General features: G+C 42.5%; 1 protein-coding gene across 1 annotated transcript in view; it reads right to left on the bottom strand.

Annotated features, from left to right (window-relative positions):
- The window catches only part of REC114 (REC114 meiotic recombination protein), a gene marked incomplete at both ends in the record, with an annotated part of 86,452 nt that overhangs the window by 783 nt on the left and 60,442 nt on the right, over positions 1-25,227 (bottom strand). The window contains 3 exons of the mRNA XM_080692148.1: positions 2,958-3,044; positions 6,105-6,314; positions 14,063-14,146. Coding sequence (XP_080548274.1) covers positions 2,958-3,044; positions 6,105-6,314; positions 14,063-14,146 — 381 coding nt within the window. The remainder of the gene's footprint in view (positions 1-2,957; positions 3,045-6,104; positions 6,315-14,062; positions 14,147-25,227) is intronic.

Below are 25,227 nucleotides of genomic sequence, written 5' to 3'. Positions count from 1 at the left end.
GTCATCTAAGATTTGACAAATAGTCACGTACTGATCACCATAATCAAAATACAGAACATTTCATCTCACAAAGAATCCCTCAAAGCTGTAGGTCCCCACCCCCCATACCATCACGAGGGTAAACAGCCAATATAGCGTCCTGTGTTGCTAAGCTATGATGTTCTATAGATCAGGTGTAGTATTGAACGAATTTGTGACAGAGTATTTTCAGCTTAAAATGACTTTATTGTGATACAGCCCAGTGTAAGCTGAGGAGCATCTGTATGTGATACCTGTTGATGCTGGCTTCTGTGACATAGGACTATGCATCTTACATGAATCTATGTTAAGTGTATCCATGATTCATTCCTTTTTATTGCTAAGTATTTCAGTGTTTGGACTTGCCACAGTTTATGCATTCTCCAGTTGAAAACTGGGTTGTTTAGCTTTTTACAATTATGCATAAAACTGCTACATTCACGTACAGGATTTCATGTGGACATAGGAAGGGGACTGTTAAGTTCATTGGTTCAATTCTTGGTTCACTGTGTTTACAGTAGCTGTACCACTTTACATTCCACCAGCAGTGTACTTTAGAGTTTCAATTGCTCCTCATCCATCTAGCACTAGATTTTTTTTTTTTTTTTTTTTTTTTTTTTTGGTGGTACTGGGGTTCCTGGAAGCCCTTCTACATCCGGGCTACACTCCCAGACATATTTTATACTTTTTTATATTTGGAAACAGGGTCTCTTAAGCCAGCGCGGCCCTCCTGTCTCCGCCTCCCAAGCGCGGGGATTACAAGCGTGCGCCACCACGCCCGGCTAGCACTAGATATTAAAGTTTTTAATTTTCGCCATGCTAATAAGTGCAGGGATGTCTCATTGTTTTAATTTGCAAATTCCGCTAATGACAAATGATGTTGCGCATCTTTTCACATGGTTATGCACCATCTGTATGTTTTCTCTGATAACGTGCAGTGTTTAAAAACCAGCTAAGGTGCCAATGTTTAAATATTATGAGAGTCCTCCAAATAAACGTGACTGTGGCCTGCATGGTGGGGCGAGCTCTAGCAGTGTGGGGCCCACGTGCTCTTGGCTCTCGGGCTTGGTTATCTTACTGCTGCTGGTTGTGAGGCACATGGCTACTGCCCTTTATGTGGATGGCATGTTTTAGTGCATAGTGTTCTATTGACATTCACCTAGAAGCTGTCTGTAGGAGGAATTTACTTTGCTAAATTCACATCAGCTTTCCAGATTGCCTACAGGCATAAAGAAGAAAGTAACCTGGAGCTCTCTTCTCTGGTGAAAGCCTCTGTTAAGATTCCAGTGCATAACCTTCCAAACTTAGTGGGTGCTCTTTATAGCTTTCTTTTTAAAAACTTAATGTGAGGCCCAGCGTGGTGACGCAAGCTTGTAATTCCAGTACTTGGGAGGCTGAGACAGGAGAATCACACAGGTTCAAAGCCAGCCTCAGCTACTTAGGCTCTCAGCAACTTAGTGAGACCCTGTTTCCAAATTAAATATAAAAATAGGTTGGGGGTGTACCTGGAGGTAGAAGCCCCCCCCCCCCCGGGTTCCATCCCCAGTACCACAAAAACAAAACAAAACTTAACGTGTCAGACAGGGATCAACATTACTTTTATCGACTACACTGTGTTTGGTCATTTGGTGTCCAAATGAACATTTCTGATATTTCCATTTTTTTGTTATAAACAGGATTGTGATAAATATCTTCTCATATATATTTGTGTGTCTGAAATGGAATTACAGGTAACAAAATAATAAATTTTATATACACTAAATTGCTTTCCAAAAAGTTTTATCAACTTAACATTCATAGGATGACTTGTCCAGAAGGTTGGAATGAACAAGTAGTATAACTGAGCCCCAGGCTTTGTGCTTTTTTTTTCTCGTTTGTACAAGTTTTTCTATACTTGTAAGTAAACTGGGTTAGGAGCCCCCATTCATAGCACCTGGCATTTCCTCAGTAGACAACACAAGCTGCCCTGGTCCTTGTGGTTCTGCAGCTCTACTGACACTAGCCACGCAGTCAGACGTGAGCCACAGGAAGCCTGCCCTGCTCTTGGTCAGTTAGCTCTGTGATTTTTCTGTCACGGTTGAGTTATAGGTTTCCAGTTGTCTTTGCTTTTTGGGGGGGAAGGTTGCTGTGTAGCAAATTCAGAGCACAGCATATGCTAACCAAGCACATTCTACCACAGTTCCGCCCGTCGGCTCAAATCTTCCAACCTCTTGACTTCTTCACTCTGATAGTCCCATTTACTTTCAGTTAGTGGTGTGCCAGATGGAGAAAACACCAATGTTTTCCTTTTGTACCATGGTTAGTTCAGTTTAAACAGATGAATTAAAAAGAAAATTCTTCCTTGAATATTGATGAGCTGCATGCAGAAGTCTGTGGAACGCGTAGGCTCTGCTGGTGTGAGCGCCTGTGCTCAGGACGCAGTGGGAGGAAGGCAGCCTCACAGAGCTGCCCGCAGACACCAAGCGTCATGGTTTGGAATGGCCGGTCTTGCAGGACTCTGGTGAGAGCCTCAGCAAGCGGGCAGGGACCGGCTCAAAGTCGGCTGAGGTAGCAGAGCCGAGTACTCCTGAGTTCCACAAAGCCTTAGCTGAAGTCTCAGCCCTCAAAGTCTGCCCCTGCAGAATCCAGTGCAGATCTAACTCCAGATTCACTTTGAGATTTGCTTTAGAATAGTCCCCAAATTTCATTTTCAAAATTATATTGAACCCTTCCTTTATTTTTCTCGGGAAGGTGGTGATTAAGTTCACTGTCTCATGTTCAGTGAGTCTTCCTCTTTAATTTCTGGAGTATGTGTTATGTTACCTAGCAGACAGAGACAGGCGTTTGTCTTTACCTTTTCCTAATGCTTTAGGTTTTTGTTCCAGAACAAGGGTGTGAAGAGAGGCACAGATTCTTGTGGACCACGGTTCTTCATAAACCGACACAGAAGTGGGCTTTACCTGAGCTAAGTGCGCCACTGAGGTTCTTCCCTGTGGAGCACCTGTGCTGGCCGCTACACACACCTGCTGTTCCAGGTTCTGGTGGGACTAGAATAAAAGCAGCATGCAGTTAGGAGGCTAGGAGAACATGAACACTGCGGGCCCCTGGAGTGAAAACATGCATACGTCGTCAAAGAAAAGAATATTGGTCAAAGTGGCCACTAATCACGCTCAGCACAGGTCTGGCCTGGTGACGGGTTACTTAATCTACTACATTAGGAGTGCCTGTACTTGGGTGTTCTCAGTGTCTCACAGGGCTGCGAGCTGCCTTCTTGTGAGGCACTGGGGAACTTCTGTCAAGGGCCCAGCCCGGAAATGAGGGTGGCACCCAGGGAAGCAGGCGTTGCACGGTGGCCCGTGTGCACTCAGGGCCCAGCTTCTGATGTCACCATTTACCACCCTCTAAAACTTCTCTTCAGGTAATATGAGTAATTGTAGAAATGTAAAATGAGTGAAAAAACTCTAATTGTGAGACAACTGTGTTTTGAATACAATAGGATTCTTAGAGACTCACTTTGGACAGTATGAAGGAATTGGCTCTTTAGTACACTTCCTAGCCATCACCGGTGAGAAGCCCACACCCTAGTGAGAATGCAGCACGTGAAGAGCGGTCGCCCGGGCAGTGCTCAGCCCAACGAGGTGAACAGGAGCGTCTGGGGCCGCGTGGCCTTGGCACCTACAGTGGTGAGGCTCTTGGGCATGGGAGAGACGTGGTCAGAGAGGCAGGAGACCTTCCCCTTGCCATGTCCTAGGCACTGGTAGCTGCTGTAACGCTGATCTCCAAAGAGCGCCCTGTGCTAGGTGTGAGTTGGTGCGATAGGGAGAGAGCAGGGCCTGTTTGATGTTCTCCTAGGATACACATGCATTCAGCTCAGTGTTCTGCAAACTGAGAACGGTGTCAGCCCAAGGCCTATGCCACGAACACCGCAAACAACTGCCGAGTGACGGAAGCCTGAGGCCAGTGGGCTCCAGGTCCTCCCACCAACTGCAGAGGAAAAGAAAGGAAGGTTCTGCGCACACCACAGCAGGGCTCTGGCTGCTTTCTGTGGACCTCTTTGTGCTAACAATGGAAAGAGTTCTACGTGATCTCTGCTCTCCCCATTCTGTCCCCCTCTATGCTGGGGTGGGCTGAATGGCCTCAGGAGCCCTCAAGTTGAGAAACACCTGGTTAGGTCACAATTAACAAAATTACAAGCTGAGGAAGAGCAGAAACTAAAACATAGCCAGGAAATGACTCAAGAACTTGAAATAGACACTGAATTACCCTCTTTGCAAAGAATGTAACAACTATTTTAGACTAAAAATATATGTAGGCACTGGGAAAGTGACACCCCTGAATGCAGGAGAGCAGTGAGGCCTGCACACTGGCCACCCGCGTGCCTGGGAGGTGCACTCGGGGAAGAGGGCGCGGTAGCCAACATGTGCACCGGCTGGCCGGCCTCGGCACGTATTTGCATTAGGAAATCAGGAACATTCTCGGCAGAGTGAGATGTCTTGCACAGTAGAATTGACCTGATCTTCTGTATCCTTGTTCTGGAGGTTCTAAGCCTCACTAATTTGCCTGGATGCTAATTCGTCTATTTGCAAGGGGAGGCAGAGCTGAAGGGTAACAGTACTGGGGTGGTGGCAATGTGCTCTAGATTCTGCCGGGGTCTGTACTCAGTGCTTTCTCTACACGGCACTTCACTCTCACCTTTCTGCAGATGAGGTTCAGGGGCTTGTACAAGATCATACAGCTATCAAGAATGAGGGCCAGTATTCTAACCTAGATCTCTCTGGATTTGATGCCTGTGGTCTTTGCACAATATCATGCTGTCTCATCTATTCAGAACACCAAATTACATATCAGAAGAGTCCCTGAATTAGAGCGGAGAAAAGACATGAAAGTTTTCTAACCATTTTTAGGGTATTTCTGCCTAGGTATTTGGGACCAACTTTTAAAATCAGAGCTGGAGCCTTCATCTGTGGCACCAGCCCACAGCTCTCAGCCTGCATGTGGTACAGCTGCATTTATCTTGCATTTAAAAATACTTAATTAGGTGGCTTGATGTGTCTATTACCTTTATTAGGCATTTCAGACAGCCCTGGTTCCTAAAACCATGAGACCCTATTGGGTTCTTGCTACATTCCAGCACTGGGTAAACTATGCATAATCTGAATCTAATGGCCATGAATACCATTTCTATTAAAGGGTAAAAGACTCGTAAGTACTTTATAACAATTCCCACCCCAGTTGTAGAGAAGGCATTCTTACAAAATAGAGCAGGAATGGACATACTAATGCTTGAGACTGGACCCTGAGTTGGTGAGACAAGCAGCCTTAGCATCTTCACGAAAGGATGGAATGGGGCTGTAGCCCTGCGTGCCGGAGCACATGCCTGCTTGCACTTCCCCAGCATGGCAAAAGGAAGAAAAATCAAATAGAGGGAAAGAAGAAAACACCAAAATCTGGCAAACACCACATTGAGGGGGGAATCATGTCACAGCTGCTTATAAAAAAGACAAATTATGAATACGTAATATACATTTATGTTCACATTAAATTGTGAATAACGGAAGCTTTGTGGTCAGACAACAAAAATGAACTGTCATGGTAAAGGAGATCTAGATGAAGTAAAAAAGTTTTCCAACCAGTTTTGGAAAAATCACTTCTCAAAGTAGAAAATAAACTCAAGCTTGAAACTAGAATTCCATTCCAAAAATACAAGTAGACAACATTCAGACTATGCCATAAAAATGCTTAAAACAGTTATTTCCAGAGGAAATTCCACAGGGAGCCTCAAACTTTAATGTCCAGACTCCTTAACATTTTCACAAATTACCTTGGCCTTCAGCTCGTTTGAGTTATTGTCTATTTGACTTATCACACGAAAAATTAAAACAAAAATATTAATTCATTTAAAAGCCCAATAGATGTTAATGAGACATTTTTATGAAAAGAACCTTTCCAAAATCAAATGTAATGGTTTCTGAAAATCTCTATTATCTAGCACAACCGAAAGTAGCTGGATCCCATCTGTCTTTCATGCCTTGCATGCAAGTACGTGAAGAGTCTGACTCCTCCGAGTACACACGGGTCTCCTGCAGACAACTCACTAGCCTGCTTACCCCGAGCTGTGGCGGGAGGCCCACTGTGTGGTCCTCCTGGCTTCCGCTCGCACGCTGCGGGCCTGCGTGCCGCTGGGGCTCCTGGGCCATCCCGTCAGGCACCTGCACAGTTATGTACCGGGCCAGGCTTTGCACACAGCTGCAGCAGCGCTCCACCGCCTGTTCCTTTGACTCTCCGCTGAACTGTATGCGAAACATGCGGCTCTTGTTCTGTGACAAATCAAAAGCTATCCTTAGAGACCCGCGTTAAATCACTTAACCATGACTTACTGTAGGGTCTTCTGGTGAATGGGTCCCTTTTGCTTGGCGGAGGCAGAGGTGTGGATAATGGTGCAGTTATCTTGGCTTGGTGCAGGTAGGAAAAAACCAAAACTTCATTTAATTTCCTCTTTTGGAAAGCTGTTCCTCATACTGAAATTCACTTCCATTAGAGAATGAACACCAGCGGAAATGGAAAAGCCGTATCCTAAAGATAAGGAAGGTTGCTATACTGGCTGCAGCAGAGGATCAATGTCTTGCTTTGGAAAACAGCTTTCATAAAAGCTTTAAATTCCTAAAGTGGGAAATCAGTGAGGATAATACAGCATAGTCCTGGCTCAACAAAAGTTTTCTAAACTGAGTCAATGAAAGAGCAAACTAGATAGAGGCCATATTAAACAAGGCAGTGAACTTCCAACACTAGGGTGAGGGGACACCGTGCTGAGAGAAGGCACCACGTGCTGCATATTAATGTCCTCCATCTTGGGAGGCCAGACTATTACAAAGTCCAGGGAATGGTGGTTTCAGTTTGCATACGAGTTACAACCTTGGCAAATTAGCAGATGTGAGACAGGCAGTTATTACATCTAGCAGCTGCATCCCTTATTTGTAAAGTTCAAATATACACCTAAACTGTAATGTTAACAACATAAACCATCCTAATATTTCATCTAGTGTAGATGGGTCACTTATATAAAAGCCACCCCAAACGGTATTGGATGTATTTGTTCTGTTTCTTATGTAAAGAAATGTAGGTGCTATGATGGTACAGTGACAGTCCTTTTCACTGATTAAATATTTAAGCTATAATATGATTGTGAAAACATTTCTAACCACAGTTCTGAATGTTCCTATAAGCAAACAGTCCTTGATTTTCCTGATCACAGTTTATACTGCTTAAATAGACTCATCAGCCAGACATGGTGGCACGAGCCTGTAATTTCAGTACTTGGGAGGATGTAAACGGAGAGTCACAGGTTTGAGGCCAGCCTCAGCAACGTAGTGAGACCCAATCTCAAAATTTAAAAAGTAACTTGGAGGTAGAACGCCTCTGGGTTCAATCCCCAGTACCACAAAAATAAATAGAAAAATAAACCCATTACAGTCATTTACTTAGGTTCTGGAAAACTCTTGGCATGGCTGAGACATGATAAACATGGTAACAAATGCCCCTACGCGTGGGCTGCCACCAGGTGCTTCTCTCCAATTTTATTTATTTATTATTTTTTTTGGTGGTACTGGGGTTCCTGGAAGCCCTTCAACCTCCGGGCTACACTCCCAGATCTATTTTTACATTTTTATTTGGAAACAGGGTCTCCTAAGCCAGCGTGATCCTCCTGTCTCCGCCTCCCAAGCGCAGGGATTACAAGCGTGTGCCACCACGCCCGGCTCCAAATTTTAATTCGTTTAAAATTTCTCAACCATAAAAGTAATCCATTACTATTACCTGTCACTGCAATATGGGAAATGCTCTAACATACTCATGAGTATGCGCACACACACACACACACACACACACACACATGCATAAATGTTTTATAAGTCATATATATAATACATAGGATATATATATTTATTTAAACTACATTGCTATTCTGTAACCCAGTTATTTAACAATAAGTATATAAAAATAGTATGTACTCTTAAAGGCTGAAGAGTATTCCTTTACTTAACTGGTCCCCTACTGAAAACATTTAGGTTATTTCCAGCCTGTTTTCCTATTATAAACCACAGAGCTTTGATAAGCAGTCTTAGACATACATCTCTGTGTATAAATGCCTCTTGCGGGGCCACAGGACGTGTGTGCTTCGTGTGTGGGACGACGCCATGCTGCCCTTGGCAAGGCCCGATTCCAGCCCCCAAGAGTGTACCCCCTTCCCTGCACCCTCTGACGCGGAAATCCTTACTCTTTTTCATCTTTGTCAGCCTGCTAGGTTAACATCGATTTTTTACGATCTCGTCTCTTTGATTGCACATGAGGCTGAATGGTTTCCTACGCTTACTGGACATGTGTGTTTCTTCTTTTCTGTACTGCCTCTGTTCATGCCCTTCGCCATTTTTCTCTTGGATGAATAATCTCCAAATTATCAAGTCATTGAAATCTAACTTTCCCCTAAGGAAGGAAAAGAACCGATAAGTGAACTATACATTCAGCTTATGATAATGTTATGAATCTTTGTGAAATTGAGCTGATTTTGTGTTTGCTGTTAATTAGCTTTTTCTAATGTATCCCCTGCCCCCTTTTTGGTATTGGGAATTGAACCCAGAGCCATTCTACCTCTGAGCCACAACCCTAGCCTTGTTTTATTTTTTAAATTTTAATTTGTTTTATGGTGGTGCTGGGGATAGAACCCAGGGGTGTTCTCTGAGCTACACTTCCAGCCCTATTTTATTTTTATTTTGAAACAAGGTCTCACTAGGTTGATGAGATTCTCTACTTGGTGAGGCTGTCTTTGAACCCATTATACTCCTGTTTCAGCTTCTCAAGTACTAGGATGACAGGAATATGCCCCCATGCCTGGCTTTTTTTAAAATTTGAAACAGGCTCTCTCAAAGATGCTGGGGGGTCTCACTAGGTGGTGAGGCTGGCCTTGAACCCACAATCCTGTCTGAACCTCCCAAGTACTGGGATTGCGGACATATGCCACCATGCCCGGCTCCAATTCACCCCACTTAGCTACTATATGCATCTTTATTTTTACCACTTCTATAAGGATTCTATAATTATCTAGCTAGCCTTTTGAGTAACAGCACATCAAAATTTGAACCTCTTAGCTAGCTGAAAAGCCATATGCACAAGCAGACACATACTATCCGAGACCAGTTATGTATGTTTAGAGGCATCTGCGGATGAGCACCATAAGACTCAGTTTGGTAGGGTTGGAGTGTAACTCAGCTGTAGAGCAGCTGCCTACCATGCCGATGCCAAGGTGCTGGGTTCGATCTCCAGCACCGGAAAGAAAATTTAAAAATCAGCATGGATAGTTTCTTTGGAATATAGTTCAAAAAAGAGAGAGAGAGAGAGGGAGGCTGTATGTCTGAGGTCTTATTCCATGTCTGCTTCTATGCTTTTCTCAGCTAGAATTCCAGATTATTGCCTGAAGCCAGAAATACTATTTCAATACATGGGAACCCAACATACGTCAGGAAAAATCTGAAAACAAGTTACATCTTCATCTTATGTCCTCAGTGCCATAGGTTACAATGGAAAACTAAGAGGGCTGCAGGTTGAAAAGCTTGAGTTTTTTAATGTCATAATTTTAAGTCAGAAAGCACTCCTTGCTATGAAGTGGAAAGTTTTCAAGTATACCAACAGTCACAGACTACCTCAAATATGTTGTCTCTATCATCTGGGGAGGTTAGCTCATAATTACTATATTTAAGTGGGTAACAGGTTAAGTTATATCCACCCTACTTCAGCATATTTCATTTTAAACTGTAAGAATTTATAGAAAATCGTACTTTAAGCAGACCTGGTAGCGCACACCTGTAATCCCAGTTTTTGGGAGACTCCAGCAGGAGGATCGCAGGTTTGAGGCCAACCTTGGCAACAAATAAATAAAAACAGGCTGCGAGTGTAGCTCAGAGGTAGGACTCCCCCCCTCCAAAAAAAAAAAAAAAAAAAGGGTAGAGTTCAATCCCCAGTACCACAAGAAATTTTGTTTCACACACTAGAAAACCGAGGCTTCACTCTAAGGAGGGGCAGGCCCTCTGAGTGAGTGTCTCTGGTGAGATGCTGGAGCCTCAGGCTCTCTAGCCGGTCACACATCATGGCACCCAACCCAGGAGGCAGCAGGCGGTAGGAGCCAGAGACTGAGGCCTCACGAGCCCAGGGGATCTTTCCTGTTGTTTTTAAATTCATCGTTCAGATCTATAAAAAGTTTTCCATTACTCTCAGGACCCCAACTGGAAGCTTCTCTCACCGTTAAAGTTATTTCCTGAACTACAGCAAATGTGGAGGCAAGTACAGAAAAATTTAACCAGCACTATGGTTTGGATATGGTTTGACTGAGCCCCCGGAGAGATCATGTGCTAAAATTTAATCCCCACTATAAGGTGCAAAGGTGGGGCTTGAAGAAGTAACTAGGATTAGATAGGGACAGGACAGAGCCCCTTTGGATTCTGGTGGCTTTATAAGAGGGAGAGACCAGACAGACACAGGAGTGCTCATGGTTCCGGCCACGTGGTGCTGTGTGCCATACATCTTCATTGAGTTACCACAGGTGAGAAGTAATAAGGAGAGAGCCTGAGAGCCACTCCTTTGAGCCAGAGTGCTCTTCATAGAATTAGATGTCCACTGTAGCCTAGCAGCCAAGACTCTTTGTTCATAATTGATGGAAAAAGGAAGCCCACCTTAAAAAGTAAGTCTAATTTGTTCAATCTACAAATTTCAATCCAAAGTGAGAAAAGATATGTAACAATTACTAACCAATGAATTTGTTATATTAAATTTGTTAGCCAGGTGTGGAGGCACATGCTTATAATCCCAGTACTTGGGAGAATCTCATGTTCACAGCTAGCCTCAGAAACTTAGTGAGACCCTGTTTTAAAATAAGAAATAAAATAGGTCTGGGGTGTAGCCTGGAGGTAGAAGGTGTCTGAATTCCATCCCCAGTACCTCAATCAATCCATCAATCAATCAATGAATAAATTTCTGTTAAGAGAATAACATTTTGTTTTTAACATTGCCAATTTAATTAAACAATTGTATTTGTGGCATAATACTTAGTAACTAAAAGTTGTTCAAGGCAAGACTCATACCCTGGTCAAGGCAAAAAGAAACAGCTGATGGTTTAGTAGTCATATATTCCATTAAGTCCACAGATGAAAGGTAGAAAAAAAACTATGATCTTGATAGGTGTCAGAAATGTTTTAATAAAATTTTATAATCCTGACATAAGTAAATAAACTGCTGTTCAAAGAATAATCTCCTGGCATAGAATATCCAATCAATAGCCAGAAATGTACTTAACATCTAAACACCACTTCCTGAAAAGCAGGTGGGCATGGTGGTGCATACCAGCTATAGGAGCCTGAGGCAGGAGGATCACAAGTTCAAGGCCAGCCTGGGCAAATTAGAGAGGCTGCCTCAAAATAAAAACAAAAATGATTGGGGGTAGAGCACTCTGATAAAGTGCTATTAGGTTCAATCCCCAATACCAAAATAGAATTAAAACAAAAACACTTCTCATGTGAGCCAGGAAGATGTCAAAATGTCATCATAACCATATGATTACAGTGTTCTGAAAACCCAGACAATTCAGAAAAGGTGGAGAACATTATTAGAAATATAAGTCAATGGAAATAAAATTAGTATTTTCCAATTATAAAATTACTTTGCTAGAAATATAAAAACATAAATTGTCCCCATGTTAAAAGTTTAGTAAGGAGGCTAAATTTAAACTGATTTGGATAAAATCTAACACGTAGTTGGAAGCTGGGCATGGTAGCACATGCCTGTAATCTCAGTATTTGGGAGGCTGAGACAGGAGGATTCGAGGCCAGCCTCAGCAACTTAGCAAGACACTGTTTCCAAAAAAAAAAAAAAAAAAGCCAGGCATGGTAGCATAAACTGTAATCCTAGTACTTGGGAAGTTGAAAGAGGAGGATAGCAGGTTTGAGGTCTATCTCAACAACCTAGTGAGGATCTTTTTTATTTTAGTGTGTGTGTGTGTGTGTGTGTGTGTGTGTGTACTGGGATCCAGGGGCTTTTCTATCTCCAGGCCATACTCCCAGATCTATTTTATATTTTATTTGAAAACAGGGTCTCACCATGTTGCTGAGAGCCTCACTAAGTAGCTGAGGCTGGCTTTGAACCTGCGATTCTCCTGTCTCAGCCTTCCTAGTACTGACTGGGATTCCGAGTGTGCACCACCATGCCTGGCTGCAACCTAACAAGATCTTGTTTCAAAACAAAAATTAAGACACTAAAAAAAAAGGGGGTCAAGAAATGGGCAGTTTAACTAGATAGACACTAAACAAAAGAATACAAATGATCAGTTAGCAATCAGGAAGATGCGAATCAAAACTACACTGAAATTCCATCTAGCCCCAATCAGAATGTCAATCATCAGTGAGCAAACAATGGTAAGTGCTGGCAAGGATGTGGGGAAATAGGATCTCTTCTACACTGTCGGTGGGACTGCAGTGCAGCTGCTATGGAGATCAGTGTGGAGATTCCTCAGAAAACTGGGAATGGACCCGCCATATGATCCAGCCATACCACTCCTGAGTACTCTCCAAAGGCACTGAAACCAGATTAAAGTAATGTGTGCATATCCATGATTTCAGCAGCACAATTCATAATAGCCAAATTATGGAACCAACCTAGGTGTCCATCAATGGATGAATGGATTTTAAAATTATGGGATACACACATGATGTAATTCTACTTGGCAATAAAGAACAAAATCATGTAATTTGCAGGAAAAATGAACCTGGAGAACATGATGTTAAGTGAGATTGGCCAGTCACAGAAAGTAAAGGGTCGTCTGTTTTCTTTAATATATGGAAGCTAGGGACTACTCCATCTGTATGTAAGTGGGAATTTTAGGTAATGGAGGGAAAGGTGAGCGGGGGTGGGGGGGTCAATGAGGGAACCACTTCCACTGATATTATGTATGTGTGGGAATACAAATGTCAATCTCAATATCCTGTATGAGGAGGGGGAAGTGGGGAAGGAGCTGGGGGAAAATGAATAATAACTAAATAAATGAAAAGATAAAGATAACAATAGAATTTATTTATCTTCCAGGTGATGGCACATCCCTGTAACCTAGGACGTGGGAGACTAACACAGAAGGATCACAAGTTGGAGGCCAGCCTCGGCAACTTAGTGAGACTCAATTTCAAAATAAAGAGAGCTGAGGGTACAGCTCAGTGGTAGAACACCCCTGGGTCTAATCCCAAGGACTACACACACACAAACACACACAGACCCCACAAAATTAGTATCTTCTACCTAAGTTTCAATATTATTTACTCGTGGATCTTAACAGATTAGTTTTTATAGTTATTTTGAAAGAAAATAATCACGGTGATTAATCTGCATGTTTATTTGATGAGGATCATTCTTTGTTTAATAGGGCTGGAAAAAAAAAAGGAAATTTTTTGTGTGTATGTGTGGTACTGGGGGTGGAACCCAGGGGCTTTCTCCCTCCGGGCTATACTCCCAGACCTATTTTATATTTAATTTGGAAACAGGGTCTCACTAAGTTGCTGAGAGCCTCACTAAGTAGCCGAGGCTGGCTTCGAACCTGTGCCATCCTCCTGTCTCAGCCTCCCAAGCGCGGGGATTACAAGCATGCGCCACCACACCCAGCTGGAATTTTATTTTTTAATATTAAACAGGGGAAAAGTAAAGACATTCAGTGAAACATTTAAAAATATACACCTTTTAAAACATCTACATAGCAAGACACACTATGCTGTGTACCCCCTCTTCCCAGGGCGGCAGGGGCAGATAGTTGCATAACTCTGGCAGACACACCTGGTGAGCCCGCCTTGGCCTCAGCAACACCCTTTGCTGGCAAGGCTCTGCCTCTCTCCAGCCTTGCCTCACATTTTTGCTCATAATGTCCTTTCTTCGACGTGTGTGTTCCTCCCAGCACCATTTCATCTACAAAGAGAAGCTTCCACACCCCACCACACACACAGATGAGAAGAGTGTGGTCATTAGCCACATAGCCGCTTTATCTTGCCTTTATTGTCGTTCCAAACAACAGACAATCCATGCGTCTTACAATCTTCAACCAGTTCTGGCTGCCAATGAGTGAAAAGCCTTCCTGAAACAAAATAATTAGGGGAAATTAGCACCAGAGGCCACGGAGACGTGGAGAATAGCTGTGGCACAGCTGCTTCGGTATCTACCCCTCAGTCATGGTGCTCTTTTGCATGTTCGGCATCAACGGTCAACTTTTTTTTTCTTAATCTTTTCCTATTGAAAATTAAGAAAATACCCCAAACAGCAAGTTTGTGTCATCACACTTGCAATAAAATACACTTCTAGGATTTGCTAAAATAGGACTTTCTATTCCAAGTTTCAGTATATACTAATTTATGAACTTATCTGGCACATCCATTACAAAGTGAGATTTCTGTTCACAAGAATCTTACTTTCGGATTCTTATGAGTGGAAAATTTAAAGCCATTTGTTTTTGGATACTGAAAAGTTCAGTTCATTTCCATCCTTAAAAAAAAAAAAAGGCAAAGAGGGCAGTAGAGGGCACCACATGTCTCAAAAGAGGAACAGCTAATTCCTTAAGGTAAAAAGATGAACTTTTCCTGCAGCTTTTTTTTTTTTTTTTTTTTTTTAATGGTACTGGGGGTAGAACCCAGAGGGTTTCTACCTCCAGGCTATACTCCCAGACCTATTTTGTATTTTATTTGGAAACAGGGTCTAAGTTGCTGAGAGCCTCACTAAGTAGCTGAGGCTGGCTTCGAACCTGTGCGATCCTCCTCCTGTCTCAGCCTCCCAAGCGCGGGATTACAAGCGTGCGCCACCACACCCGGCTTTCCTGCAGCTTTTTAATAAAGTAAGTAGAACAGACTATCTAGTGATTATGTCAGCTCTTAAACTCCAATTATGTTGTCAGTGGATTTCCTTGCTGAAGGAGCAACTGAATGTATTTAGCATGTAGTGAAACTGATCCAGAGCCTGATTAACTGGTAGTATGCAAAAACTGCATGTGAACTGACTTTCTATCCTAAAATGCGAGTCTGCCACAGCTAGGGAGGGCTGCTGGAGTAATTCAAGAAATCCTTAACTCTTGGAAAACAAAAGGAAATGTCTGTTATTTATTTGGACTTTCTCCAAATCTGAATATGATGAATGCTGGGACTTCTAATAAAAATTGTCTTCCGTGGGAAAACAGTGTGGGTTAATTCCTTAACTTTTTTAAAGAAGTCAATTCTAAAATGAAAATGGTTTTTATTACCATTAGTAAGCTTTCTTTATTTTTTATTTTTTATTTTTATTTTTTGGTATTGGGGTTCCTGGAAGCCCTTTTACCTCCGGGCTACACTCCCAGATCTATTTTTACATTTTTATTTGGAAACAGGGTCTCCTAAGCCAGTGTGGCTGGCTTCGAACCTGCGCGATTCAAGTGTGCACCACCACGCCCAGCTTTCTTTACTTTTTTTTACAGGAAAAAGAGGCAAAGCATTTGTAATTTCTTCTTAAAACCCTCAGAATGAGTAAGAAGAAATGTGTTACTTCTTATATCCCCCAAACAGAGAAAAACTGTAGTTTCAAATGGCAATAAAAGAGAACTGGCACTCATACACAGTGTTGGTGGAATGTATATTGATACAATACTTATGGAAGAAAACTGGGTAATATCAAATTACAAATGCACTTATCCTTTGACCTAACCACCCAAGTGCTGGGGTTCATTTTACAGACCAGTCTGCATACATATGAAGTGCTGTATAGACAAGGTTAAACATTTCTGCCTTTTAAAAGACTAGAAACAACTCATGCACACATCAAGGGTGGGACAGTAAAATAAATTATGGTGCTCTATGCAACACAATACTATATAGCTACAAAGGTAGCTATATAAAAGTCTTCATCAGTGCTGTCCTGTAGAAACAGAGGTTAAGCCACACATGTAACTTAAAGATTTTCTGGTATTGTTTCAAAAACAAAAGGAATTAGTGGAATTGATTTAATGTTTTATTTAACCTAATAGATAAAAAAACATTGCAAACATTATTGCAAAACACATTGCAAAAAACATTGAGACAGTCCATTAAAAAATGTAAGCTAAGTCTTTGAAATCCAGTATATCTCTTATACTTATAACCACATTTCAATCTGGTTGTTTTTTTTTTTTTTTTTTTGGTGGTGGTACTGGGGTTCCTGGAAGCCCTTATACTTCTGGGCTACACTCCCAGACCTATTTTATACTTTTTTAAAATTTGGAAACAAGGTCTCTTAAGCCAGCGCAGTTGGCTTCAAACCTGCACGATCCTCCTGTCTCCACCTCCCAAGCACGGGGATTACAAGCGTGCACCACCACGCCCGGCCCACATTTCAATCTGGATGCTGTTTTTTCTTTTTTTTTTTCCTTTCTTTCTTTTCTTTTTTTTTTTTTTTAGCTGAGGGCATTCTGTCTTTGAGCTACACTTCAGTTTCTTGTCTGTTTTGTTTGTTTTGAAACAGGGTGTTACTGTGTGCTGGCTTGATAAATTACCTGCAATTCTATCTCAGCCTTCCAAGTGCTGGGATTACAGGCATGTGCCACCAACCCTGGCTTGGTTGGTTGGTGTGTGTGTGTGTGTGTGTGTGTGTGTGTGTGTGTGTGTGTGTGTTAGTGGAGATTACAACCCCAGCCCTATTTTATTTTTATTTTGAAACAGGGTCTCACTAGGTTGATGAGAGTCTCAGTGCTTGCTGAAGTTGTCCTCGAACCTGCAATCCTCCTGTCTCAGTCTCCCAAGTACTGGGATTACAGGCGTGCGCCACTACACCTGGCTTGGATGCTGTAGTTTTGATGGTTAAAGTGAAATGTCCATGCAAAACAATAAAGTTGAGTTTAATGGGAAAAAGTTTATACTGCTTCCATTTTTGAAATTAAATAAAATTTAAAATTCCATTCTTTAGCTGTACTAGCTACATATCAAGTGCTCAGTAGCTCGTTGCATGTGGTTGTAAGTGACCTTGGTCAATGCAGCTCTGTACTGACTGGGCTCAAAAACTACAGAACAATGTCCATAACATTCTACCTTTTGTATAAGGGAAAGAATAGAATGTTTATTCTTATTTGCTTGCATTTGCATAAAAGACAGAAGGACTAATACACAAGAAACTCATAGGTATGTACCACAGTGAGCATCTGCAGGGCATGAGGAGGAGGCGTGTGGAGGGCAGGGTGGGGTAAGAGTTCTCAGTCTCTGCCTTTTATACTGCACCGATTGTATGTCTCGTATGCATGGACATGAGGCCATTTGTGGAAACAAGGCTGCCCATTCCAATATGTCACGCGCATACAGAAGAGTTGGGAGCAGAACCTAAGAAGTGAGCAGCCCGTGGACTCTACACAAATGTTACTGCAAGCCTAACACTATTCTAAAATGAAGTTTACCAAACACTAATGCTCAGCTCTTGGCGGTGCCCTCACCTTGTCTCCTCCTATCTTGAGCCCGTCTGCGTCCAGAGGGGCTCTCGCTGCCACACAGACCTCAGAAGCCCACAGATCCCCAGGCACGTGGCTGCCTCTGTGAGGGCACTGGCACCAGCACCACCCCAGCCACAGCCCTGCTACCGGGCTTGGCCTGTCCTCAGTAACTCCAGCCCCAACGGCTTATCTGGCCATTCTCCCCATTTATACTGCCACTGCCTCTATCAGGACGCTCCTATTTCTCCCCAGAATTATTGCAGCTTCCTCCCAACTGGTCCTTTTAGTCCAGGGCCAATTTCTCATACTACCAATGTCTCATGCTATTCCCAGGACAGCTGTTAAGAACCTAGTTACTTCTCCCCTACCATCCCTCCTCCCCTACCTGCCCCACTCTACAAGAAGCATTGGCAGGATGAAGCCCAAATTCCTCAGCACATGTGAATTTCCAACACCCGGCCTCTTGTGCATGAGTGTTTTCAACTGCTGTCTACGCCCTAAACTCCCTGCGGTTCTGCAAACGTGCTGTGCTCCTCACACTATGATTCTGGTAGCTGTCCCTGGAATGGCCTTTTCCACAGATCCTTTAAAACCTATCTTGATCTTGATCAATTTCTCCCAAGGCAAAGGGAGCTGAGCCTTCAGAATGCTCTGCTGTCTCAGATCTTGTAGTACTTATGACCTGTGTCATCACTAGCTACATTTCCTCCTCTCTGATTCGATGAGGAATCCTTCAGCAGGGCAAGACAGGTTCTAGGAACCACCTGCGTTCCCAGCAAATGCTACTTCATGAACCCAGAAAGGGAAAGGGAGCAGCCTTCCTCCTGGATGGCTCCTCTTAACCGAGCTGCTTTATGACTCTTCATCAGTGTTCCAAACCACTCTTCCTAGAACCTCACACATCTCTCTGGCTCTTCCCCTCTGCCTGTTTTGCCTAATGACCTCTAGTCATTATTCATTTACGCCCAATCTCAGCTTGTCACTCTGTTACACTTTCTTTTGGTACTAGGGATTGAACGTTCTACCTCAGGACTGCATCCCAGCCCTTCTTATTTTTAATGTTGAAATGGTCTTGCTAAATTGCTGAGGCTGGCCTTAAACCTGTGACCCTTCTGACGCAGCCTCCCAAGTACTGGGATTACAGGTGGTCACCACCGCGCCCAGCTGTTACGCTTTCCTTAGCACGCTCCTTTCCCTTTCGTTGTATTTTATCACAGTGTGTGTCTGTGTGGTGGTGATCTGCTTCGTGTACGTGTTCTCACGGTAGGCCCCGTGAGGGCACGCGTTAGGCTCGGTTTTACTCACTAATGAATATACAGCACCATCACAGTTTGACACAGGGTGCCTCAACAAGCTTTACTCAGCGAATGGATGCAGAAATGAAACCCTTTATTAAAATTAATTAACAGAGTGTTTCATGCCAGTTTTATTTCTTGGTGGCAATGAGGTTCATCCATCTCTGACCTGTCCAATGATGCACGACTTCTTACTGTTTTTTCACTCGTGCTAATCTTGTTCAAAATTCAGAAACACCTCTTTCATCCTGGCGTTGTGGGAATAGCAAAGAAACCTAACCACTCATTCATAAATTCCCAGATTTCAAAAACTGATCTGTCTGAAAATCCACCTGTTTACATCTCCTTTAAGGCCTGTCCATCTGGTGAATTCAGGCAGCTCGGCAGATGCTTTCTGGGTGTTGGCCCCGGCTCTTTCACAGTGAGGCGACCTGTTCCACGTCCCACAGCATTCTGTGCTCACTGCTACTAAAGAGCTAACACCACTGAGCTCTGACCAAGGTTCGCTGCTGTGCAAGAAGAAAAGAGAAAAGATAAAGGGAAGAGAAGGGAAGGATCTGCCCCGGGGATGAGGGGTGTGTTCAAATCACCCAGGAAGCTTCTGGCTGGTGGGTGGGATACTGTCCCCCACGGGATCAGAATGACTCATAAGAAGCCACTGTTAAATGAGGACAGTGTCACGACCCTTGGAACTGTTGAGGTACAAAAACATCTGAGAATTGATAGTCTGGGGTGCGAAGTACAGAAAGGTAGAGAACTCTAGGAAATGCCAAGTTGCCATCAGATGAGAGACTAAGAGCCACAACCGAGAAGTAAAGACGCCAGAGCAGTGTGCAAGCGATGGGGAGGGGAGGGTTCCAAGGCTCACAGGACCAACAGCGGCAGGCGCTGCCCAAGGCTGGAGTGAAAAAGAGGCCGTGCAGTCCGCAGGGCATCCAGAGCCCGGAGGTGCCAACCCCTCCGCCTGGCTCAGCAGGAGCAGGGCTGTTTCACACGTCTGGACCAGCGTGTCTGGGCACCAATCTCTGGCACATGGTTGGCCCCGCTTTCCCCTGATCACCCTTCACTTTGTTCAGGTCTGGCAGAACCCCCAAGTGCTGGGGGCTCCGAGCACAAGGTGGGGTGCTGCACTACACGTCCATATAAGTGGCGAGCTCCGGTTCCCATGTGCGACACACTGGGAAGTTCACGTCTAGATTCTATTCACCCATGTCCCCCTTGGCCCCTGTTACCACACATAATTAAGAGTTGCCAAAAACAAAAAGGAAGTCATCAGGGAAGGGAGGAAAGGACCCAAGGAAGGTGCAGCGAGGGTGCACAGCGGGAGGGCAGCCAGTGAGAACACGCGCACCTGCCCCTCACTGCGGCCTGGCCCTGAGCTGGTCTCTTCAGTGGTCAGATGCCACTCGGTTCTGACTCTGCCCGGGAGAGGGTCACCGACATTCAATAACAAGGTGAACTGCTTCAAAGCCATTCCAGGTCTCACTTCATAAATGCTTGGAAGAAAACACAGTATTTAACTTTCCTGGAAATGACGATTAAGAAGTATTCTCAACTGCTACAAACACCCTGATCCAGAGCAAAACAGCATAGGAGTCTAAGGTTACAAAAATAACCCGATGACTAACCATTTGACAATCCACCTCGTCCGGAGCCTAGAGTACCAAAAGGGCTTCGTAGGAATGTGAGAAAACGTCTCCGTGCCAGGTGATTTATTTAAAAATTAGATCCTGGCTTAACCTTTAGGGTTGTGTCTCTGACTCACTCTCTAGAGCTTTGGGTTTGCAAGGTTCAAATTACACTGAAACAGGAAAAATATCTGTGATAAAAGAGCTACAGAATGTGAGGAAGACAGTGTGAAAAGAGAAGAAAAAAAGTTGGGATTTTTTAATTACATTTTCAATAATCTTAATAGATTGTTACTTATTATGCTAATAAAATAAAGCAATCTGGTAAATAACAATTTGTAACTGTATTTAGGATTGGATTTTGGTCTTAGATCTGAATGTAGATATTTCTGTTACATTAAAAAATATTTGAGTTGGGTGTGATGGCACACTCTTGTAATCCCAGCATTTGGGAGTAGGAGGATCGTGGTTCGCGGTCAGCCTCAGCTCCTTAGTGAGGCCCTTTGCAACTCAGTAAGACCCTGTTTCAAAATAAAGAATAGAAAGTAGGGCTGGAGGTGTAGCTCAGAGGTAGAATGCCCCTGGGTTCTATCCCCAGTACCGCAAAAAACCAAACAACAACAACAACAAAAAAACGGTATAGCTGGTTGTGGTGGTGTACATCTATAACTGCAGGACTTGAGAGGCTGAGACAAGAGGATTGCAGGGTTGTCTTATCCTGAAGGACCTATTCTACATTTCACATGGAGATAAACATCATTTCTCAGACTGATGCAGCTCAAACCAAGATACCACCAATATCTTATTTTACTTTGGAGTTACAGTTTTCCTGATGTACCAAAAATGTATACCTAATGCACATAAACCTTAAGTTCAGTTTCATGATGCACCACAGGCTGATTAGAAGGCGTGAGGTAGTTAAAAATGAATGATATCGCCGGGCGTGGTGGCGCATGCTTGTAATCCCCGCGCTTGGGAGGCGGAGACAGGAGGATCGCGCAGGTTCGAAGCCAGCTGTGCTGGCGTAAGAGACTCTGTTTCCAAATAAAAATATAAAAATAGGTCTGGGAGTGTAGCCCGGATGTAGAAGGGCTTCCAGGAACCCCAGTACCACAAAAAAAAAAAAAAGTCAACAAAAATAAGGACCACTACGTGAAAACTGATTATGCAAATCAGAGTCATTCCTGTCACATACCCAACTAAGTAGAACAGAGAGGCCAGTTTATAGTTTTCAGTTCCTGGACACTATTGCATGCCCAATCCAACCAAATGACCTATGATTTTAAGACTATTTTATCAAGTGACTTCAGCCCCCTCACCAGAAAAAGCTTGCCAGTTCTCATAGGCACCATTCCCACAAGCTTTCTTTCAAAACACCTTTCAAGCCGGGCATGGTGGCGCACGCTTGTAATCCCAGCTTTCGGGAGGCTGAGACCGGAGGATCGCGGTTCACGGACAGCCTCAGCTACTTAGTGAGGCCCTCTGCAACTTAGTGAGACCCGGTTTCAAAATAAAGAATAAAAAAATAGGGCAGAGGGTATAGGTCAGTGGTAGAATGCCCCTGGGTTCCATCCCCAGACCCACCAACAAACAAACAAACAAACAAACAAACAAACAAAAACACCTTTCAATTGTTCATTTCCCAATAAAATCTTAACCTTTTCCTCCTTACTCAAGTGCACCAGAGGCCTCCTTAGTTTATGCGTGTCCCAGATTGCAATCCTGTTCCTTGTTCATTCTCAAACCTTTTGCTTGGAAATTCATCTCTACATAATCTGACTTTGATAACGAGAAAGTTCTAGAATGCTTAACATCTAGAAATCAAAATATGTCATGAAAAGTCACAATCTGTCCCCAAAGTAGTTACTAAGGATCTATTATGTTTCAGATTCTGTGCCAAGTTCTATGCTGGATGCTAAGGATCAAAGTCAATGGTCTCTGCCCCCAAGGAAGTTAGAGGAAATCAGACGAATAGCCATTTAACAATAACGATCAGCATATAATTTCCCTACTGCTACAGAAACACAGAAAAGAGACACTAAATGATTACTAGCCCCAGAAGAAATACCATTTTAGTTGATTTTAAGATACTTTTATTTTGAAATAACTTTTATTTTTACCTCTGTAAAGTAAAATTTCAAACATATGTACAAGAGGAAACAGCAAAACAGTATGACAAACCACCATGTACCCATCTTCTCATTACAACTTTAATAACAGCCAATCTTATTTCACTTATACCCATACTCAGAAACCCCCGCTGCCTGGATCACTGTAAAGCAAAGACAGGTATCTGTAAATACTTTAGAATGTACCTTTTAAAAGCTAAGAATTCTTCTTAAAACACAAACCACAAAACCATTACCACATCTTTAAAAATTAACAATTCTTGCTGGGCACAGTAGCACAAATCTGCAGTCCCAACTACTTGGGAGGCTAAGGGAGAAAGATTGCAAGTTTAAGGTTAGGCTGGGCAACTTAGCAAGACCCTGTCTCAAAATAAAATAGTAGTAGTAGTAGTAGTAGTAGTAGTAGTAGTAGTAGTAGTAGTAGTAGTAGATGGAGATGTAGTTTATTGGTAAAGTGCCTCTGAATTCAATCCTCTGTACCACATATACACAAAACTTCCCTAACCTTACAAATGCCTTTGTCCCTGTTCATATTTCTCTGATTATTGTGTTTTTCTACACTTTTTTTTTCTCAAGAGGAACCCAAATAAGGTCCACATATGATACTTGATTAAGAATTTTCTTATATTGGTTCTCTCTTTCATCTTTCTTCTTCTAATTTTTTTTTAAGAAATTGTCCAGTCCTCTAAATCAGGGATTGACAGATTTCTTTCTGTACAAAGTCAATGAGTAAATATTTTAGGTGCCATAAGCCACAGTTCCTGTGGCACCTCTTCAACTCTGCCCCATAGTATGAAAGCAGTCATGAACAAATACTTAAGCAATGAGCACGGCTGTGTTCCAACAATTTATTTATAAAATTTGAATTTCATATAATTTTCATATCTCACAATATATTATTCTTTTGAATTTCAACCATTAAAAATATGAAAACTAATTTTAGCTCAAAAGCTATACAAAACCAAGCAATGGGCCAGATCTGTTCCATGGGATATTGTGTGCTAATCCCTGCCCTAGAGTTACCCTTACTAAATTCTGTTACTGTATCTCCATGGTGTCTTTAAACATGTACCCCTGTCTCTTATAAGAACCTTATAGGGTGGTAGTCACATCCAGAAGCCTAACCAAATTCAAGTTTTTATTTTTGTCCTCAGATTTTGAAAGACTAGTTCTAGTTCCTAAGTGGTGATGTGTGATCCCATAACAGGTACATAAATAATGTCTTTTCAACCTTTTTTCTTTTTGTCTGTGTATAAAGTTAATAGCTATTGATGATCACTGCCTGGACTCATTAATTCATCAGGGGTTGCAAATGATATTCTAATTTTTTCATTCATTCTTCATTTATGAGCTTGAACATGTATAAAGGCGAATTTTGCCTCATCAACTATTTTGTTATTCTAGGTAAAAATAGTAAAGGTGGGATAAATGCTCACTTTATTTCTTGTGTTTGCCAGATGTCAAAATAATGACATGGTTCTGTAGAATCCTCTAATGACAAAAATGAGAGGTTTTTATTCAAAGTATCATTTGAAACTCACAAATTTAAATATGCTTGCTGTCTCAAAGCACTGTAGTTATTGATTGTGTCTCTTCAGTTATTAGTGAGGACCTTTTCAGGTTGACTCATGTTCTTCTGACATGGCCTTAGCAGTCTCCAGGTATCTGAAGACCAGGACCTGCATCCCTTTCACTTCCCGGGTGGATGATGATACCATGCATGTCTTCTGGCTATCATGACTTAGCAACATCGACTCAAATCTGGAAGGTCACAGGAATGTCTAGTCATCTCGTGTTATTATAGGTATCATCCATGGGTAGGTCTTTGACTTTACAGCCCCATTTAACCTTTTTAAAGGGGAGAGTTGAGAAAATTTGAAAACTATTTGTGCCAAGAGGATATAAGGGGTCAAAAATTCTACTTTTGTTACAAACAACTAAAAGACAAGGCAACTATTGGAAGCAACTATTTTCAAACAAAACAGGTAGTGCAGGACAATAATGCTTGATAAACAAGAAACAAATGAAGTGAGCCCTATCATCACCTGGACTTTTTTCCTGGAATTAATTTCCAGACTGTGACACTGAGAAGGGAAATCCAAACAAGGCCTGTATTCCCATGAGTTGAGGAGAAAGAGATGAGAAGTCAAGGAGGCTGAGGCAGCTGGAATTTGCAGAGGAACAGTCCTCAAGAGAAGACCACCGTGAGGCAGAGTTTTGGAAACCTGAATGGGGTTTCTTGAATCTCTGGCTGAACAGCAGTCTATTCATATGCAGAATGAACTCCCACAAGACTTTAAAAATTTTTTTATTTCAACAAAATACCCATTAAATTACCAAGGTCATTCCTCACAGACATAGAAAAATCAGTCCTTAAATTCATTTGGAACAACAAAAAACCCACTAGCTAAAGTAGTTCTCAGCAACATGCAGGAGGCATCACAATACCTGACTTCAAACTATATTACAAAGCCATAGTAATGAAAGCAGCATGGTATTGGCACAAAAACAGACACATAGACCAATGGGGTATAATAAAAGACTCAGAAGCAAATTCACACACAGCCAATTGATTTTTGACAAAGAGGCCAAAAACATACACTAGAAAAAAGGTAGCCTCTTCAACAAATGGTGTTGGCAAAACTCATTAGCCATATGCAGAAAAACGAAAATAAACCCCACATTCTCATCCT

Source organism: Muscardinus avellanarius (assembly GCF_963383645.1).
Source record: "Muscardinus avellanarius genome assembly, chromosome: 3".
Lineage (NCBI taxonomy): Eukaryota > Metazoa > Chordata > Mammalia > Rodentia > Gliridae > Muscardinus > Muscardinus avellanarius.
The sequence above is the reverse complement of the archived record's forward strand: the minus strand, read 5'-3'. Positions and strand labels throughout refer to the sequence as shown.